Consider the following 22655-nt stretch of genomic DNA (forward strand, 5'->3'; position numbering starts at 1 on the left):
TAATCACGTTAAAATATTTGACGCAATTAATGCACATGCCCCCCTCAAACAGATTAAAATGACAACACAGTGCAATGCCAACTTGTTACTTGTGTTTTTGGGAGTTTTGCTGCCCTCTGCTGGCGCTTTGGTGCGACTGATTTTATGGGCTTAAGTACCCATGAGCATTTTGTAATTATTGACATGAACAATGGCGGGCTACTAGTTTATTTTTTGATTGAAAATTTTACAAATTTTATTAAAACGAAAACATTCAGAGGGGTTTTAATATAAAATTTCTATAACTTGTACTAACATTTATCTTTTAAGAACTACAAGTCTTTCTATCCATGGATCGCTTTAACAGAATGTTAATAATGTTAATGCCATCTTGTTGATTTATTGTTATAATAAACAAATACAGTACTTATGTATCGTATGTTGAATGTATGTATCCATCTTGTGTCTTATCTTTCCAGTCCAACAATAATTTACAGAAAAATATGGCATATTTTACAGATGGTTTGAATTGCGATTAATTACGATTCATTTTTAAACTGTAATTAACTCGATTAAAAAATTTTAATCTTTTGACAGCCCTAATATTTCATCTTTAATCAGAAAAGTTCTTGATTCCAGAATAAATATTTTACAATGCAAATTTATAACATCTTAATCAGCTATTTTTTCTTAAATGTAGTCAAATAATTTCCTCCATCTTGTTTTGAGTGTTGAAGACTAGTTAAAAGATGAATGTGTTAGTTTATTTCACTTTAAGTCAATATGACCATTTGTTCTTATTAAAGCTCTAAAAAATGGTAATTTTTCATCTAAATCAAGAAAAATTTGCTTTTAAATAATGTTTTGAACAATTTCTACGACTTTCTCGTAGTAACAGTTTGACTTTCTTTTTTTCTCGATGTAATAGTCCTACTTTTGCTACTAGTACTATTACTATGAGAGAAAAAGTCGTATTATTTCCGTGGGCTAATGTTCTGGTGCGCACCAGAAACTTTCTGGTTGGGGTTAGCATTATATAGCATTTAAGCTAGCGGACGTTTGCTATGAAAGTTGGCCTTGGCTAACTTGCAAGTTAGTCTTGGCTAACTTGCAAAAGTTTGCTAGCTTAAATGCTATATAATGCTAATATTTACAACAATTGGCTAACTTGCATAGCAAAAGTCTGCTAGCTTAAATGCTATATGATGCTAATGTTTACAACAATTGGCTAACTTGCATAGCAAAAGTTTGCTAGCTTAAATGCTATATAATACGGAGCCCTTAAAGGGACATCGATGGTGCGCACCAGAAAATATCTGGTAAATTGTTGATTGGCTAACTTGCATAGCAAAAGTCCACTAGCTTAAATGCTAGAGAATGCTAATGTTTACAACAATTGGCTAACTTGCATAGCAAAAGTCCGCTGGCTTGAATGCTATATAATGCTAATGTTTACCAGAATATATCTGAAAATATCTGGTAAACATTAGCATTATATAGCATTATAGCTTGAATGATACATAATGCTAATGTTTACCAGAAAATAACTGATAATATCTGGTAAACATATATTTATATTTATATATATTAGGGCTGCAGCTATCGATTATTTTAGTAGTCGATTAATTGATAAACCATTACTTTGAATAATCTAGTAATCGGATAAGGAACATGAAAAATTAAATTACCTGAGCTGAGCCTCAAACGGTATGAAAAATTAATGAGGCTCTATGTACAACAAAAGAACAATTGGCTAGCTTAGATTGCAAAAGTCCGCTAGTTTAAATGCGATAAAATGCTAACTTTTTTACAATGCTCTTAACAAATGGTTCAGACACATATTCCCACAAAAATAGGCTAAATATACCTATAAACTAAATTACGAATGCATAAAAAAAAAAAAAAAAAAAAATTAAATTAGCTCAAACAAAATTTAGCTTATGTTGGTCTTAACAGCGAGCACCTGGATTCAGCCATGTGAATTGAGGCAGACTAGAAGGCAGTGTATCCACCCAAATCAATAAAACTAAATGCAAACACTTTCAAAATAAACCATTACAATGTCACTTTAATTAAACGAATACTCGAAGCAGCAAAATTTAATTCGAATATTTTTTTCCTATCGAATACTCGAGTTAATCGATTAATCATTGCAGCACTAATATATATTATATATTATGTATGTTGTATATTATTATTTTTATCATATATTATATATTTATGCATAGCAAATGTCCGCTCGCTTAAATGCTATATAATGCTAATGTTTACAACAGTTGGCTAACTTGCATAGCAAAAGTCCGCTAGCTTAAATGCTATAGAATGCTAATGTTTACCAGATAGTTTATGTCCCATGTCCCTATAGGGGCTCCGTATGATGTAGCTTAATAAACTGCTACCCACTACGTTTTACAATCGGGTTTACAATTAAAGAAAAAGAAATCCTTCATATTTTGGCTCATCTACATCAAATCATTATCAATAGAATGATTTATAGTTCTACCGACACTTCGTCGTAACTCCCAGCTACGTAGTAGCTTTACGACGTAAGTGACGTCATAGCGAATTGGAATAATATAGTGCATCTCCTGAGTCTATATTTTAGAGTTTATCTTTTGGCTCATCTACATCAAATTATAATCAATAAATGGCTTATATTGATGCTTCGTCGTAGCTCCCAGCTAAGCTACATGTACGTAGAGTGTGTAGCAGTTTACACTATGTAATAATATGACTTTTTTTGTTTAGTTTACTTGTAAAGGTGAAAGTGCACTTCAGGTTCATCCTGAAATTTCACCCCGAACTTTTGGTGAGCGGTGTACCAAACAGTGTGACTCTCCATGCCACCTCTCTACGTATGAATGTCAAATTGCCTCTTACTTTTTCCACACAAGTGACAATTCTCTAGCAATTTGTCCCTTCCGTGCTCCCCTAATCAACCACTCACTGATCTTGAACACCACTACTATTACTATTAGATTTCTCACGGACCTGTTCCCTTTTCTTACAAGTTATGTTTTATCGTTTCAAGAAATGCTGTTAACCTGGCAGTGTTAAAACTGAATGAGCAAGGCCTCTTGGACAAATTGAAAAACAAATGGTGGTACGACAAAGGAGAGTGCGGCAGCGGGGGAGGTGACTCTAAGGTCAGCCTCAATGTCACCAAAGTCGGGTGTCCTAACAGAGTAATCGGCAAGGCTGACGTCACGTCAAACTTAATCCCACGTGATAACTATTCTAGTTTCTCTTGATTCTTTGCTGCTGAGATCAACCAGGAACCCTTTACTTGGCTAATAGAGCGCCATTCATTCTTACATAAGAAATGAATGATTTGTGAATATTTTTTGGAGTGGAAACGTTTGGTGTGTGGCTAAAAAATACGGGAAACATTTCCTAAACCCCGCTTTTTTTTAACCACACGCCAACAAGAACGCTTTAAGGTTAATCTGCCAAAGCGCTAAGCTGAGCGCTACAAGCACGCCCCCAGTGGGCGCTCTAGTGCAGCAGGCACAGGGAACAGCGTTGTCTTGAGGGGATGAAGCATTACAGGCAAACGTGAGAATTCTAAACAGACAAATCATGGATGTCACATTTGCTTGGTCACACACACACAAATGGTCACCTCCGTGTGGCGGTGAAACCATGCAAGATATAAACAGGGGCCCCATTTGTGACATGTACACCATCATATCCCATTCTGGTTTTGATTTTTTTTTTTTTTTTCTTATACAGTACTGTTAAAAAGTCACGTTTGTTGTACCATTTTCATTTGATTATTGTTTGCTATAACCAGGTGTGAAAGTGGGCCAGAACAGTCAGGAACGCAGTTCTGGTATAAGATTCAGGGCCGGAATGCTGTTCCGGTACACGGTGGTTTGATTCCGAAAAAATGACGGCAACTGTCAAATCGTTATGTAAAAAAAAATAATAATAATGCTAAGCTGCCACACGTGCGTTTCATCTCCAAGAAGAAAACAATCTACCAACATCAGATTTACATACACAAGTGTTAACAACAAGCATAATAAAGTGCTTGTGTAGCGTAATCCGTTTCCGCCAATATTTATTATTTATTTTATTCCACGGACGGCATGGAGGTTTCCGCAGCTGCTGCAGTCTGATGATGATGAGTCATGTTAATGTGCGAATGCAAACCAAAACGCCTTGACTCATTTATCTGTTCAATTGGCTGACATACTAACATGTGATCAGCAGAGATAGTTAGCTTTGATTGGTTCAAATGAAGGTTCAAAAAAGGGCAATGCAACGTAAAATGGATCAAATCTTTAAGAGCAATGAAAGAGTTGAGGAGGCTTATTTATCATGTTTAGTTTTATTTGCTCCGATGGGGAAGTTCAGAACATCTTAGCTGTCAATGTGCACTTTGGACTTATATTTGTTCATTTATGTAAGGCTACTTATTCATTTCCTTGTGATTTGAAAAAGTCATTGCGTAATCTTCAAAATATATTCCATTTCACTCACTTATTTTTCTGAATGTATGTTATCTACATCTTATTGTACATGTTTACATTAACCTCAATTTTAATATACATCCTATGTTCTTAAGTAGTTAAAATTGAGATTTGGCATTTAGTATGTGAGGAAATGAGGGAAAATAAAAAATAGGAGATGGAGGTTGGGGTTATTGCTGCTTTTGTTAACTTTTATTTTGCAAATCATTGAAAAAATACAATTTTGAATGATAGCACTAAAACAGTTTTCTTTGCATTTCAGTAGTTTAAGAGGTAGCATAAAGAAAAAAAAAAAGAAAGAAATAATAATAATAAATAAAATTTCTGGCTCCGTGGCGACATTCATGTTGGGGAGTTCCGGCAAGAAATTCTAGCCACTTTCACCCCTGGCTATGACAATACAATCTGTATTGTGGATATATTACAGACTTGGGCTGCCATGATAAATTGCAACTACTATTTTAATAGTCGATTATTAGTTTTGTGACATAGTTTACTTAAATTCGTTTGGAACCCTCTTTTTTGAGACTCTTATAATAGTGCTTATTTATTTAATAAAATTGAAAACAATAATAGTTTATTCATTTCTAATATTAATATTTTTTTAGATAGGTCACAGATTATTGTTGATATCATTGTACCCCAACCACCGTGGCGCAAATGCTACCAGGCCGCACAGAAATAATAAATAATTAACGACCACATTCTGGCCTGTGACTCTTGACACACCAATCTGCCTGCCTACTCTATTGACTAATCCGTGTAGAGATATAAAAACATCGCCCTCTAGTGGTGGCCGCCATTACTGGAGTGTTTACACACCTCAGTAGCAGCCGAGCGTCAGTCAGTGAAAACAGTGACCCCGGTAATACACCAGGCGCGTCTGTGGTGTGTTAGGGGCAGTTTACATGGCGACTCTGCGACACAAAGACGCAATGACTGAGTAGCGGAATTGCCTCGCGTGCATATGGTGTCGGCGAAGACGAAAAATTGGAACGAAACCATGTAAATGCATATTTGAAATTTTTCGTCTTCTTGGAGAGTCACCATGTAAACGGCCCCTACGACTAGCATCCAGAACTGTAGCTAAACCAGTGTACGTTCTGTCTACATTTTAGAAAATGTAGTATTAGAAAATCTGGGACAAATCCCATTAAGCACCTCTACTTTGTCTTGACAAGTCCAACATTCAGTTGTCAAGGTTCACAGTTTATTACCGTATTGGCCCGAATATAAGACGGTGTTTTTTGCATTGAAATAACACTGAAAAAGAGGGGGTCGTCTTACATTCGCGGTCTAGACATACTACCCATTCACGGCGCTAGATGGCGCGAGATATCATTGAAGCGATGTTCTGTCATGACAGATCTCAGCTACTCTCCCCATTCACTACGCTAGATGGCGCCAGATATCATTGAAGCGATGTCCTGTCATGACAGATCTCAGCTACTCTCAAGTTTAACCAGTTTGCATTATTTTATTGCAATGTTTTTCCTTATTCAGATTTGTTTCAAGACTACAGTTAGTAAGACTTCACTTTGATGGTTAATGCAGTTATTGCAATTTTGTTGTTTTATCACAATAAATTGGTTTATTTACATTTCAAAAACCAGAAGCCATTCATTTACGAATGTGATTGCACTTTAGTTTACATATTTAAATGTTCAGATATTAAGATTTGAATGAGGCAAAATAACATGCTTTTTCTCTCAAATATATTGTTATAATGATTTGTTTCGGATGTACTGTAATTTTCTGTATAAAAATTAATTTGGTGTTCAAAAAGTCTTTTTTTCAAAAGAGGGGGTCATCTTATATTCAGGCCAATACGGTTATAAGCCCACACGCTTAGGGAAGATGACTGAAAAACAGATGTCTTAGAACAGCTTTTTACGGGGGAAATGCCACCTGACGAGTCAGAAGAGGAGTCTACGCCAAGTCCACTCTGCATAACATGTGGCCAAAAGTTAGCATTAAGCCTTCAAAGCTGCTTCAGCACATCGAGACTAAGCACCCTGGATATATGGAAAAGCCTTTGGAATTTTTTGAAACAAAAAAGCGCTTATGTTCATCAGCATTTCATGTGTTGTAGGAGCAAATACAGGTAGTCCCCAGGTTACGAATAGAGATGTCCCGATCGATCGGCAAAGTATCGGAATTGGCAAAAAAATATCGGCCATGCCTTTTTTTAATATATATTTTTTTTTTAATTAAATCGTTTTCTAATTGTATTTAACGTTACAGACATAATATGTTACACTCATCCAGAGTCTTTAGTTTAGGCTTAAGGTAGGGTTATTCAAATTTATCCCGATAACGGCGGTAATTAATTTTTTAAAAAATGTATTACGTTAAAAATATTTAACGCAATTAATGCATGCACTGCACGACCCACTCACGCATTGTTGCGCTCAATCTGTAATGGCGCAGTTTTGCCTGTATAGATAGATAAAAGGCAGCGTAAAATGAGTACAGTGAATTTTGGCAGCCTTTGGAGCCTTTTTTTAATTGGCTAAAGCCTTAAAATCTCTCTCCCTATGATTAGAAATATCATGGGAAGCAATGTGGGGAAGCAAGGTAGCAGTTGATCTTTTTCTTAAGACCTTATGTTATTTCCCAATGCAGAGAAGATATATCAATTGGTAGCACTGCGCACAGTCATGGTTCCACTTCCCATCATGCATTTGGGCATGGCTACAGTATCATTTACTGAAAGCTCAACAAATACACTAGATGGCAATATTTAGTCACAATATACAAAGTCACAAGTCTTTCTATCCGTGGATCCCTCTCACAGATAGAATGTTAATAATGCAAATGCCATCTTGAGGATTTATTGTCATAATAAACAAATATAGTACTCATGTACTGTATGTTGAATCTATATATTCGTTCGAGTTTTATTCCTTTTTTTCTTAATGCATTGCCAAAATGTATATGATCGGGAAAAATTATCGGGAATGATTGGAATTGAATCGGGAGCAAAAAAAAGCAATTGGATCGGGAAATATCGGCAGATACTCAAACTAAAACGATCGGGATCGGATCGGGAGCAAAAAAAACATGATCGGAACAACCCTAGTTACGAACGAGTTGCTTTCCTACGCTGGCGACGTAACCCGAGATTTCGCTATCCAAAAAGTCCAAAAGTATTGTATTTTGTTTAATGACAGTGGATACACTGCCCTCTGGTGGCAGCGTAGGGTCTGGCTGGACTGTCGCCTTGTATGACTTAGCAGACTCAGACGTCTGACATGGATAAAGGATAGCTGCGCTCTGGTTTGGCTCACATCAGGCTGTAAGATGTTTCAGCTGATATATGTTTGTGTATGCATTTGTAATTAAGTTTACAGCTACAGTTTGTGGAGTTATGTGTGAGCAATTTGCTATGAGAATTGTAAATATGTTAGCATTCGTAGCATTTCAACTAGCAGACTTTTGTTAGGCAAATTAGGATAATTTAATCTACTAAATTTATATATTATCAGACTAGATTGATGTTTGAACACTTCTGTGTCAAATATTTTATCATAAAAACACGTGCCGTTTTGAACATGAGTGTACATGTGTGTGTTACAGCTTTACAAATTGTCAAAAGTGAAGTAAGTCAAAAGCTTTAAAAAGCACAATTACCTTATTTGCTGTCAAGCTGAACGACTTCACATTTAGTGAGGACAAAACACGTCATATTAATAAAGCAAAGTAAAAAATGAGATACCGTGAAGTACAGTAAGGTACTGTTCATGTGACTAAAAAACACGACAAAGTGGTGGACCAGACATCGTCATCACAAAGTCGTTTACGTTGTAACCCAGGGACGACCTGTATTTCCTCAATTCTAATATTAATGTTTTTTTAAATGGTGGATTGCTGCGCTCTTGTGGCAATTTTTTCAATTCAAACTTGTCAACAAGCTTCAAATTCACAGTATAGCTGTTTCAGACAATCCTTGCTTAATTCCCATATATGTTTGGCACGAAAGATTCTAAAAGATGTGGCAATATGCAAATTTTAACGCTAACATATGATGCCTACATTAATTAAGAAAGTAAGATAATCAACATTGACGTGAAGTATAAATAACAACAAACACAATGGTGACTTTTTGTACAGTACTGTCTTGTGGGATATTTTCATTCCATTTGAGAAGATGCACGTTATCATGTTGTGTGTCCTTTTGTTTGGTTCACCAATGAGGCCCCTGACAATGAGCACCGGCCCCACGATTGCTACTCACTTCCCTTTTTTCCAGCTTGCAACACACTGCCACAGAATTATCAAACAGGCGACGACTCGAGTCTGTGGTCCATCGCTGGGAGAGACTGTAGACAACCTCCTGACTGACGCCTTTTGTTTCAGTTTCAGAAAAGTGGATAATCAATGTAACATATGCAAAAACTGCTGAGAACATTTCATGGCAACGTTTAATCACGTGCACTATAGTATTCTACAGAAATGAAATCCAAATTTACGTTAGGGCTGCCACAAACAATTATTTTGATTCTTGGTTAATCACCACAAGTACTTTTGCGATGAGTCGACTCATCAGCTCGTTAAATCACAATATATTACTCTGGGCTTCACATTTTAGGTTGGAAATTGCTGTTTTTAAATGAATACTTAAAAAAAAAAAAAACAATGCATCAGAAAACAGCTTATGTGGTTTTTAAATAAAGAAGATTGGGGAAATTTTTAGGACAATTTATCAATTTTCAAAATAGTTGTCGATTGTGGCAGCCCTAATTTACATCAAGATGTGATGTCATTTTAGCCAACAATTATGCGGTACTGCGGGGGTGTCCAAACTACGGCCACAGTTTTTGTTCGCCTACAGGAATTTATGAGAATATCATCGAAAATTTCCACAAAAGAAGCTTAAATTCAGCCTACATTTTGTTGCACATCTCAGCTTTAACACTAGATGGAGCCAGTCACTTAAACACCGCCTCCCAATTTTTTCCAATCAATGTAGGAAACTAAATGTCCAGTACAGGTAGTCCCCGGGTTACGAACAAGCAGTGTTGTTAACAGTGTTGTTAATAACGGCGTTACAATATAACGGCGTTACTAACGGCGTTATTTTTTTCAGCAATGAGTAATCTAATTAATTACTTTTCTCATCTTGGCAACGCCGTTACCGTTACTGAGGCGGGAAAGGCGTGCGTTACTATGCGTTACTAAGTTGGTTGAATAAAAAACAGTCTGAGAGAAACGGACTCACGGGGACGAGAGCAGAGCAGCAGTGGGGAAGACGCCGTTGCAACCGCGATGCTAGGTGGCTCCAATAATACCTGACTGTAGCCATAGCCGACAAACTACGCCCACATGACACGGTAGATATCATATTATAGAACTAGATGCAAAACTGACACAGCTGCATTGCCAACATGTTTTAAGGACTACATGTGTTAGTAAACAGCCGCCATCTTAAAGCAGTAGACCTGTCAGGAAGGTCCTGATGTAGAGATCCTTCCTAGCGAACCTAAGTAACTTTTTTTTTTTTTTAATCTAAAATGCTTCTAAATCGGCAAAATCTTAACTTAAATCTATCTTTAAATGATGAAACAGTTTTAAAACGTACACATGTTTAAAGTAGACAGAAGGGAACTAATGCAATAACGGGAGCAATTTTAACAACTTTAACGGTTGATTCACAACTTTAAATGACTTCCACACATAGCAAAGGTTACTAGCTAGTTATCGCAATAGAGCCTACCCACGTACCACGTGCTCGCTGTATGGTTCCGCCCACTTGTCCGTCAAAACATAGTGTTAACCTGTTACGGCTACGTACATTTCTCCTATTTACGGCGTGTTTTTCTGCTCCTTAACATTAATAATCAAAATGGTGAAGGCGTGTGTGGCTGTTGGTTGCACTAACAGAGAAGATGGAAGGAGAGACTTGAAGTTTTACCGTATTCTGAGGGATCCAAAGAGGAGAGCGAAATGGACGGCTGCAATTCGACGTGAAAACTGGACACCAAAAAATCACCACAGACTATGTAGTAGTCATTTTATATCCGGTAAGATGCATTTAATATATATTTAGAGGGTTTTGGCCTGACAACCACAATTAAGATCATTGCGAGGCTAATCACCGACAACATACGACGTAGTACGACATAGTTTCAAATTCAAGATGTTTGTGACTTCCCTTTCTTCCACCATCGTTATTTTTTGAATAATATTTAGCTGGTACCAAGTGAAAGAAACTGGCCTCGTCTACGGGGCTGACAAATAACCACAATTAAGATCATTGCTAGGCTAATCGCCGACAACATACACGTATGTATGTAGTGAGAGTGCTATCGCTAAACCATATAAACATTAAAAGCCTTAACTCCATTGACAAACGACATGAAATACATTAGACTTGACAGTGGATGTTAGCAATAACAAAAGATTTTGAATTGAAAATTTCGTAACTCACCTTTCCAAGCACAAGATAGATTCCTGCCGAATTTTCGTGGACGAGGACCTGTTTCACCCAACCAGCAACGAAGTATTTATAAGCCTCCAAGCTCTTGAAGTTTTTCAAATTTTCGTGAGAATAGGCTGATTTAGTGTGGACAAGATAATTGTAAATATCTGCGTAGCAGATGTCAGGCAGACAGGGCGAAGACAGTGGGTCGAAAAACATCGATTTGGGCATCAAATATGGATCTGGCGACTGTATAGAACGAAGCTTTTCCTCATAACGCCTTTTATGCAACAGATCCAGTGAGTTTGCGGCATCAGAAAGCACCGAGTCTTCCATGAAATGCATTTTAAATTCCGCCATCAATTGAAAACAATGCTAATACAGAGTCAAAATGACGGACAAGTGGGCGGAACCATACAGCGAGCACGTGGTACGTGGGTAGGCTCTATACCCTTGTGTCTAGTTAAGTGGAGGGTAAAGACTTGGGCCAATTGTCCCCCAAATCCTTTAAACTTCACATTGTGTGACCTGTTTTTTGTTTGTTTGTTTGTTTGTTTTGTTTTTTGTTTTTTTTTGTTTTTTTTTTTGAGAAAAAAAAATTATCACTAGTTACTTTGCCAAGTAACTAATTACTCTTACATTCAGGTAACTGAGTTACTAACGCAATTACTTTTTGGGAGAAGTAATTTGTAACTGTAATTAATTACTATTTTAAAGTAAAATTAACAACACTGCATATACTGTATATAGATATAACTAGATGCAAAATGACAGACACGGCACTAGATGCGTTAGTAAACAGCCTCCATCTTAAAGCAGTAGACCTTTTATTACGGCTCTGTTGTAGAGAACCTTCCTAACGAACCTAAGTAACTTTTTATCTAAAATACTTCTAAATCGGCAAAATCTTGACTTGAATCTATCTTTAAATGATGAAATAGTTTTAAAACTTTCATTTGTCGAAAGTAGAGAGAAGGGAACTAATGCAATAATGGGAGCAATTTTAACAACTTTTAACAGTTGATTCAGGGTGAAGGGTAAATTAGGGTAAAGAATTGGGCTCGGGCCAATTGTACCAAAAACCTTCACAAAAAAAGTTCACATAGTATGGCCAATGTTTTTTTTTTTTTTTTTTTTTTTTTGAGGAAAAAAAAAAGTAATTATCACCAATTACTTTGCCAAGTAACTAATTATTCACACATTCAGGTAATTGAGTTACTAACGCAATTACTTTTTGGGAGAAGTAATTTGTAACTATAATTAATTACTTTTTTTCAGTAAGATTAACAACACTGGTTGTTAATAACGGCATTAGAATATAACAGCGTTACTAATGGCGTTATTTTTTTCAATAGTGGCTAATCTAATTAATTACTTTTCTCATCTTGGCAACGGCGTTACCATTTCTGAGGCGGAAAAGGCGTGCGTTACTCTGCGTTACTATGTTGGATTACGCGTAAATCTGAGGGAGACGGACTCACGGAGACGAGAGAGCAGAGCAGGAGTGGGGACCCCGTTGCAAACGCGATGCAAGGTGGCTCCAATAATACCTGACTGTAGCCGATAGCCAAACTACGCCCACATAATGCTACAGTAGAAATCAAATATTGTAGAACTAGATGCAAATGACAGACACAGTGGCATTAGCAACATATCTAAAGAACTAGATGCGTCAGTAAACAGTCGCCATCTTAAAGCAGTAGACCTCTTAGGAAAGCTCTGTAGTAGAGAAGCTTCCTAGTGATTCAAATAACCTTTTATCTAAAATGCTCCTAAATCAGCAAAATCCTGACTTAAATCTATCTTTAAATGATGAAACAGTTTTAAAACTTACACATGTTGAAAGTAGAAGGGAACTAATGCAATAATGGGAGCAATTTTAACAACTTTTACGGTTGATTTAGAACATTAAATGACTTCCACACATAGCAAAGGTTACTATCTAGTTATCGCAATACCCTTGTGTCCAGGTAAGTGGAGGGTAAAGAATTGGGCTAGGGCCAATTGTCCCAAAAACCCTTTAAACTTCACATTGTGTGAGCTGTTTTTATTTTTTATTTTTTGAGAAAACAAAAAGAAAATTCTCACCAGTTACTTTGCCAAGTAACTAATTACTTTTACATTCAGGTAACCGAGTTACTAACACAATTACTTTTGGGAGAAGTAATTTGTAACTGTAATTAATTACTTTTTTAAAGTAAGATTAACAACACTGCGAACGAGTTCTGTTCCTACACTGGCGACGTAACCCAAATTTCTGCGTAAGTTGGTATTAACCATTTAAGTACCCCTAAACACCCCTTAAATCTCAAAATTGTTAAATACCCTCTTACTCGCATGCGGAAGTACTACCTGCTCTATGCTTCCTGCAGCAAAATAAAAGCAAGCATCACAAAACAAAAGTCAACATTATTTAAAAAAAGACTAGACAAAATGGCGAAAATGTCAAAATCACGTAAATTGGGTACGTCATAACCCGGGGACTACATCAGTTTAAGAGGACGTTCGCCGTTGCTAACGCTACGAGTTACATTTGGTGTGTGATGATCACCTAGCACAGACTTGAAAGGCTAAAGCAACATTACATATTCTCTCTGGCACTGATGTTTTTGGCAGCCATTTTAATTTTCGTCTTAGTTTTAGTCTTTTGGACGATAATACTTATTAGTCTTATTTTAGTCATTTCCAAATGCGTCTTTGTCTAGTTTTTGTTGATGAAAACTCAAAATTTGTCTAGTTTTAGTCGACGTTTACTCAATATTTTTATCTGTAAAATTTGAAAACTTCACTCCAAAAATAAAAGGTTTCCAATGGACATTGACAGACGAGCACATATTGTAGCATCTACAAATCTATCATGTGATAATACACACTCAGCAAGAAAACAGTAGGCTATATTACTTTAAATTAGTCATACCCGCCTGGACGCCACAAATTGTATGTAAAAAAGTTGTCCGAGAGTTTAGGAGGACACTCGCCGTTAGCAATGGCCTAATGCTAACGTGAATGCTATGCTAACGCTATGAGTTACATTTAGCACTCAGCACAGACCTTAAAGGCTAAAACAACATTGCATATTCTCTCTTGCCAGGATAAAAAATCTTACCGTGTGTGTCTCAAAACAAGAAATGGGTAGGCTGGAGAGAACACTAAACTAGTGGGTGAGTTGGGGAGTCTCAGCACGTCACATGAGTGACACAACCAGGCAGGCTAACCACATAAAATGTCACACACTGTGAACATGCGACGAAAACTATGGCGCATTTTCGTCTCGTCAGACGAAAACTGGCATTCGTGTCGTCTGGTTTTAGTTTCCCAAGATAAGTTTTTAGCTTGTTATCGTCTCGTCATCGTCATGAAAAAATTTTCGTCCACGAAATTTTTGCATTATCGTCATTGTGACGAAAACGACACTGGCTAGCATTGAGTGATCATGTTTCCCTTGAACGATCGCCACCATGACGTCAGTGAATGGCAGCCAATGAGTTAATACAGCGGTACCTCTACTGATGAAATTAATTGGCTCTGGAAATAGTTTTGTAACCTGAAAATTCTGTGATTAAAGATGTGTTTAACATACAGACATAAATCATTTAAAATGCATCAAAACATGTAACAAATACATGTAACAATTAGATTATTGCACAATAAACATGAAATCAGAGTTGCGCATAATATAAAAAATAACGGGCTGTTTTTTTACGTGAATGGTGGCCAGACTCAATAGCTGGAACAGCGGTGAGTCTGGTGTACCAGGCAATGGAAAACCTTCCCTCCGACGCCTTCAAGTAGGGACGTTGGCAGCTGTGTTGTTGGCTTGGGCTTTATGGCGCAGTGGTTAGCGTCCCAACACTGGACATATGTAACTGGTTTAAAACACGCCACGCTCTGTTCGCACCTCACTGACCAGGCTGGGACGCGAACCCACGCCGCGCTGCATGACGCGCCCCACATCAACAGTGCAGGGACGCTAACCACTGCTCCAATAAAGCTCGAGCCAACGGCGCAGTGGTTAGCGTCCCTACTTGAAGGCATCGGAGGGAAGGTTTTCCACGCACTGCCTCACACTCGCGGACCTGCGTGTACCGGCGTGTACCGGTCACACATACATAACGCGGCGTGGGTTTGCGTCCCAGCTTGGTCAAGATAGATGGGAGCGGATCGCGTCGGGGTGTGTTTCAAAACCGGTTACATTGGTGCCGTGACCCGGATCGGCAGCGAAGGTTTTCGGCGTGGGTTTGCGTCCCAGCTTGGTCAAGATAGGTGGGAGCGGATCGCGTCGGGGTGTGTTTCAAAACTGGTTACATTGGTGCCGTGACCCGGATCGGCAGCGAAAGTTTTCAGGGGGTGAGTGTGACGGGTACACGCAGGTCCGCGTGTGTGAGGCGTTGCGTGGAAAACCTTTCCCTCCAATGCCTTCATACTGAAGGAAATTTATCCTTGTTACAGGTTGTTTTATTCTTACAACGAACAGGAGATGATGAGACAGAATTCGGGAATAAAAAAGAACAAAGAATTTACACTTAAAGACAAAGAAATACACACAAGACATATATTGGTACCATCAGACAAAGGACAAAAGTGCACCCGCCTATCTGCTCGGACTCTTTTTCTTCCCTCTAACTTGGGGGCAGGGTCAAATTGCTTGGAACGTGCATTGTGCACCCCCATCTTGCTAGGACTAGTTAATATTTTCCAGATGTGCCGCTATTCAATGACATATACTGTCTTATGATGGAGAATGCAATGTCCACATATGATTATTGTGAATAAATGGAAATATATTCCTACAATACCAAGATGCAATTTTATCCCCATTGACCTGAAAATTCTTATGTTGTATGTAGAGACATTTGTAAGTAGAGGTGCTATTGTACTTAGAAAAAAAAACAACTAATCTTTTTTTTTTTTTTTTCAATTCCGATCCTCTGATGGAACAGAGAAAAAAGTTTGGACACCCCTGCAGTATGACATGTATGTCCATGTTAATGTCACATGTTCAACTTTTTCAGGTGTCTTTTTGTTTCTTTACAGACTAAAACAACAACCAAATCCTGCTCCTCCCACATTTTAATTCCAAATATTAACTCACTCCCTGTCATGGATGTCGATGAACCTCCAATCTATCTGAACCGGGAGGGCTGGCGGCGATTAAATGAAGCCCCGCCCATTTCAAATGGATTAGACGTCCATTACGTCAATGCCAGCCAATGAGTTAACACTGATTTTTGCTTGACTTGTTAGTCAACAAAGGGTGACTGTTGTTCAAAGCATTCAAGCGCTTCTCATTCATCAGCGGCTTCGAGAATAATCGTTAAAACCCGTGAGCAGCGTGTGCCGATTACTCCGAGCGATACCGGTAGGGTCTGGCACGCTAGGGTCTAGGCTCAGGTCACACATCAGCTGTTTTTTCTGGATCTAGTCTTGCTTGCTATATGTCATGTCTTGGCCAGCACCCTACTTGTGATCGCTTTGCACACTAGTTGACAAAAAGTTGAATAACATAAAATAACATAATCAAATGTTATTTATGTTATTTCCCACGTGAAGAACTCCAGTAAACCTTGCAGTATTGAAACTCAGTGAACAAGGCATCTTAGACAAGCTGAAAAACAAATGGTGGTACGATAAAGGTGAATGTGGAACCAAGGACTCGGGAAGTAAGGTCAGTCGCTGCAGGTCTTTTTATACTGATTGCCAAAAACAGTGCATTGTGGCCTACTTGTTCATACGCATCTCTGCGCATTCACAATTCGTAGCTGGAAATCACACGTAGCGATCATGATTCATGCATGTAGACGGTCCGGAATCCGGTTAGCGCATGAACACACTCGGCTTTTTTTTTTTTAAGATCATGCCATCAAGCCACATTGGAATGAAACCATCCTGCTGCTATTTAATCATCCAGGCTGCTATTGAAATGGAATTTATTGGTGTTTGCGTTTGCAAAGTACATTTACAGTGCTGGCCGAAAGTATTGGCACCCCTGCAATTCTGTCAGATAAAGCTCAATTTCTCCCGGAAAATGATTGCAATTACAAATGCTTTGGTAGTAATATCGTCATTTATTTTGCTAGCAATGAAAAAAACACAAAAGAGAATGAAAAAAAATTAAATCATTATCATTTTACACAAAACTCCAAAAATGGGCCAAACAAAAGCATTGGCACCCTCAGACTAATACTTGGTAGAACAACCTCTCGACAAAATAACTGCGAAAGACAGCTTCCGGTATCCATCAATGAGATTCTTACAATACTCTGCTGGAATTTTAGACCGTTCTTCTTTGGCAAACTGCTCCAGGTCTCTGAGATTTAAAAGGGTGCCTACTCCAAACTGCCATTTTTCAGATCTCTTCTTTTGGATTCAGGTCTGGACTCATTGCTGGCCACTTTAGAAGTCTCCAGTGCTTTCTCTCAAACCATTTTCTAGTGCTTTTTTAAGTGTGTCCTGCTGGAAGACACATGACCTTTGAGGGAGACCCAGCTTTCTCACACTGGGCCCTACATTATGCTGCAAAATTTGTTGTCGGTCTTAAGACTTCATAATGCCATGCACACGGTCAAGCAGTCCAGTGCCAGAGGTAGCAAAGCAACCCCAAAACATCAATTTTATTTGTATAGCCCTATATCACAACAGGTTTGTCTCAGAGGGCTTTACAGTTATTTTGATATACAGTCAGATACAGTAGATGAATGAGATGAGTCCATGTCCTGGGCATCCCCCATCCTTAGACCCTCTATGGCGGCAAGAAAAAACTCAAAAACCCATGGGAAAAAAAAGAAACCTTGGGGAGAACCACATCAGGGAACCTCCCCCATGTTTGACTGTGGTGACCATGTTCTTTTCTTTGAAGGCCTTATGTTTTTTTTCCCTGTTAACTCTATGTTGATGCCTTTTCCCAAAAAGCTCTACTTTTGTCTCATCTGACCAGAGAACATTCTTCTGAAACGTTTTTGGCTCAGGTGAGTTTTGGCAAACTCCAGCCTGGCTTTTTTATGTCTCTGGGTCAGAAGTTGGGTCTTCCTGGGTATCCTACCATAGAGTCCCTTTTCCTTCAGACGCCGATGGATAACACTGTTGTACCCTCGGACTGCGGGACAGCTTGAACTTGTTTGGATGTTAGTCGAGGTTCTTTATCCACCATCCGCACAAGCATTCGTTGAAATCTCTCGTCAATTTTTCTTTTCCGTCCACATCTAGGGAGGTTGGCCAGAGTGCCATGGGCTTTACCTTATTGATGACACTGTCCATGGTAGACACAGGAACATTCAGGTCTTTGGAGATGGACTTGTTGCCTTGAGATTGCGCATGCTTCCTGACAATTTTGCTTGTCAAGTCCTCAGACAGTTCTTTGGTCTTCTTTCTTTTCTCAATGCTCAATGTGGTACACACAAGGACACAGGACAGTGGTTGAGTCAACTTTAATCTATTTTAACTGACTGCAAGTGTGATTTAGTTCTTGCCACCACCGGTTATATGCCACAGGGAAGTAACAGGTGCTCTTAATTACACAAATTCAAGGAGCATCACATGATTTATCAAAGGGTGCCCAATACTTTTGACCGGCCCATTTTTGGAGTTTTGCTTGAAATGATTATGATAATTTTTTTTCACATTCTCTTTTGTGTTATTTCATTGCAAGTAAAATAAATGAAGGTATTGCTACCAAAGCAATTTTTAGTTGCAATCATTTTCTGGGAGAACTTGAGCATTACCTGACAGAATTGCATGGGTGCCGATACTCTTGGCCAGGACTGTAACTTATTATCGCACTTCCTGACAAAAGTCCCAGCTGACTTTTAACTCCCTGACTGCCGCTGAAGGCCCTATATGTGAGACGTCGTCAGTGGCAGCCAATGAGTCAAGTTTCACGTGTCTCAGTGACAAACAAACAGAGGCGGGTAGAGTAGCCAAAAATTTCTCTCAGGTAAGAGTAGCGTGACTTCTAAATAATATTACCGTAATTTTCTCACTATAAGGCGCACCGGACTATAAGCCGCCTACCACCAAATTTGAAAGGAAAACCGCATTTGTTCATAGATAAGCCGCACTGGACTATAAGCCGCAGCTGTCTTCACTGTATTATAAGTGTAAGTGTGCCATGAAGCTTTGAATCAATTGGCTGCAAAATGTCATTGCTTCAAGAAGCTTCATTTGGCCATCACTGCTCCCTTAAGGGAGACAGTCAACCTCTGCTGCCACCTGCTGTCAATACTTTTGTTGTCCAACATGCCTCCTAGCATGCATTGCAGCGCTACAGGTGTAAATAACTATCAAAATTCATGTTCTGTGCTAATTATTTCTTTAGTTACTGTTCCAGTTGTTCTATCAGTTGCTAGTTATGGTGTTTGCTACCACTTTATTTGACAGTGGCGCCAAAAGACTGTCATCAGACAGTCATAATTATGATATGACACTGTCATGAGCATGAATGAATGCTTATAACAGATGTTATTAAGTGTTATCCGGCAAATGATCTTACTTTTGAATGGATGTAAAAGATCCCAGCTGGACATAAATGGAGTTAGTGACGTAATTTGCCAGATGACACTTAATGACATCTGTCATAAGCAATCAGTAATGCCCATGATAGTGTCATGTCATAATTATGATGGTCTTATAACAGTCTAATGACGCCGCTGTCAAATAAAGTGTTAGTGTTAGTGTCAAATAAGCCGCACTGGACTATAGCCGCAGGATTCAAAATGAAGGAAAAAAGTAGCAGCTTATAGTCTGAAAATTACGGTACTCAAGTAAAAGTAGTCATCCAAAAGATGTACATAAGTACAAGGGGAAAAAAAACTCAAGTAATGAGTAACATTTGGGAGTAAATTGTCACGATGTTAGATTTTTCTTTAAAGCAACACTAGGTAACTTCTTAACCTTTATCAAATATTTTCATAACGTGATGATATGTCGACTGACTACTAATTGAATGACATCTGTATTTTTCCCCAACTGCTCAATAAATGGTATGGTTATGACAAATAACATTCTTGTACTGAATGGAATATGAAATATTAAAAATGCATTTACTCAGTACGACATGGCAAAATTACTCCATAATGGTCAAAACTATCCACTTCTTGCACTTCCCAAACTATATTTTCTGCCACCAGAGTTATTCAGCTTTTGTCATTTCCCTAGCCCGGCTTCAGAGAGTGTAAACAAACCAGGAGGCGCGACAGCTAGCCGACATGCTAACCCAAACCGAGTGATGTTTCAAAGTCTTCGAAGTGAAAAATCACACAAAACTACCCAGGATCGAGTTGCACGGCGGCAGGGTTGTCGATTGTCATCGCCGATCGGCAACCCGCCTGGCGGCGAGCAAGTTACAGCTCGTCGGACTCGTTCCCCTGCTGCGGGCAGGAGAGCCCATTTGCCGGGGAAGCAGCTGCACAAACCGGCCGACGTCAGAGGAGCGCATAGCTGTCACATGGTCAACACAAATATGGCGTAAAATAATGCTTTACTGCACGGCAAAGACATAAACAGTGAGAGAGCGGCGTACAGTTGTTGTGCAGCTAACATGGCAGGATGTGTCTGAGGAGAACTTTTCTACATGTCCGTCCATGATCAAACATAAGTAAATATTCCTTGATTTAAAGAAAGTTTGTAGTGTTTACTTTGTAATCGCTGTATTCGCGGCCATTTTTAACACAAAGTTGCAATTTCTGATGGGGTTGAAAATTTGACAGAACAACGGGCAGACGAAGAGGGAAATAAGCAGAGTATAGTGCTGTTCGGCGGGGGGATGTGCGTCAAGCTGCCGGTCGTCGGCCGAGTGGCATTCTCGGACAATCGGTCACAAAATGCAAGCCACCTCCGTATTAAAACGTGTGCCATGATCCCAGTATTTGACATATTACAAAATACGATGTTTACTTCCTCGTAAGTCCAATGGTCCCACAGTGGTAGGGCTTGTTTTGGACAATATCCGCAGTGAACGGGAACCTTTTGAAACCCAAAAAAGCTCACACGCCTCTCCCTGGTGCAGCAACAATTTTCTGCAGCACATTTGGCTGGTGTGATGCGAAAAATAAATGAATTAATCCGCAAAATCGCCTGAATGCGCAGTCCATCCGCATGCTATAAAGCAATGCTGTATTGTGAGATGCTGACCCGGGTGACGTCACATTCGCATTCGTCCTAAACCCGAGACTGGAGCCAAAAGTTATTCATTTTCATGGCGCAGGATTAAAAAATTGAATACATAAAACGATCGCTTCCACACACATCCAAGCAGTCCATTCCATTCAGGAGGATAAAACATCACTTGAAATATGAAATTAACATGCTTTTTGGTGTCATACGCACTTTAACGCAAAACACTACCACTTTTGTCCACTAGCGTCGCTAAAATCAACTAAAACTGAAAAGTTATCAAGTGTTGCTTTAAACAAATTTTTTTTTCCTCAGTACAAAGTTACCTACATGAACCGATATTATTAACCCCTTCAGACCCGCATTTTTTCTGCTGGGCAAAAAAAAAAAATTCACTCAAACTGCAATTTTTTGGTCGAGGATATTTCATGCTTTTATTGGTTATTTTTAATGTTGATGTGTTTTTAATGAGAAATGAGCAATTTACGTGATCCTTTTTGAAGTTGCGTTTGGTCAGCCATTTTCAAAGAGGACGTGCCAAACCGCATGATTTGATTACGATGGGTAAAGTTTCATCCAATCCTATCCCAGAAGTGGCAATAGTAACTAAATTCACAACGCGAACGCGTCATGTCCTTCAGCAGCATGCTTGGGTCTGAAGGGGTTAAACTGCACTATAACCTATTACATAACCACATTAAGCCAAAGAAAAATAAATAAATCCGACGATAGGGGGAAAAAAAATCAAACAGAACTGAAGCATCGTTCGTCCAAATAGCATGAGTGTCCTCTAGTGGAGAAAATAGTTCCTAGTTTGAAAAGTTGAATAATGAATCATTCGTTCATAGTTCCTGTTACGAAAAAGATCTTATCTCCAGTTTTCCATGGTCAATCGGTGCCAAATAAAATCAGGGGGAGGGGTTAAAATCCACACTTTCGAGTCATGTTAAGGGCTATGTCAAATACTTTTTGTACATGCTTTAAATACGCCACGTGATTGAACAGGCCAGCGTGATCATAGAACACAAGCTTGAGTCTGATTATTATAATGGAGCAGGCAATTTGGGGGCCCTAAGCAAAATAATGCAAAGGGGCCCATATTTTTGGCCCACCATTTGGTCACAGTGTACTGTGAAACCCATAAATGCAATCCAACCCATACGTCCATATTTTGTATATTAATCAGATTTTGTTGCACGGCATACTTCAAACTTCTCACCCCAAATGATTGTCAGTACTTACAGTAGACACTGCCAAACCTTTTTCTAAAAGAGGAAAGAAAGAAGTTAAGGAAGAACTTTTATTTTTTAAAGCTTTTAATCAAGTATCAAAACTCACAAAAGTCAAATAAAGCAAACTGTAGTAAACAAAATAGAATATAAATTAAACAATTGCCAGATTGGGGGCCCCCTAGTGGTCAGGGGCCCTAAGCAGCTGCATAGTCTGCGTATAGGCTGGGCTGGCCCTGTAATGGAGTCATGTGATTATTGTTGCAACCTCTCACTGGTGAAACTGAAAGAGCTACAGTGGCTGTCGCTGAAAATTTAGGACACCCCTGTATTTAGCAGATAGATCATGTCGCTGTTAAAAGTCGTATTTTGGATGCGAGCTAGCATTTCCATGCTAAAGAGTCTAGCGTTGCAAATGGGGAAACTCACATAAATTGCTTTCAA

The 22655-nt window shown here is 38.7% G+C and overlaps 1 protein-coding gene across 5 annotated transcripts in view; it reads left to right on the top strand.

Moving 5' to 3' along the window:
- Positions 1-22655, top strand: part of gria3a (glutamate receptor, ionotropic, AMPA 3a) — a 169488-nt gene that overhangs the window by 143930 nt on the left and 2903 nt on the right. Inside the window, exons 14-15 of one of the 5 annotated variants that reach the window (XR_009061388.1) lie at positions 3011-3125; positions 16426-16540. The exons of 1 other annotated variant lie outside the window; for it this stretch is intronic. Coding sequence is in view for 3 of the 4 variants with exons in the window: in XM_057821752.1 (XP_057677735.1) it covers positions 3011-3125; positions 16426-16461 (151 nt within the window). In the remaining variant the exon portion in view is untranslated. Of the gene's footprint in view, positions 1-3010; positions 3126-16425; positions 16606-22655 lie in introns of those variants that run through there. 3 more of the 5 variants (XM_057821752.1, XM_057821750.1, XM_057821751.1) reach the window with 3 other exon arrangements.

This window comes from Corythoichthys intestinalis, chromosome 18 (genome assembly GCF_030265065.1).
Source record: "Corythoichthys intestinalis isolate RoL2023-P3 chromosome 18, ASM3026506v1, whole genome shotgun sequence".
Lineage (NCBI taxonomy): Eukaryota > Metazoa > Chordata > Actinopteri > Syngnathiformes > Syngnathidae > Corythoichthys > Corythoichthys intestinalis.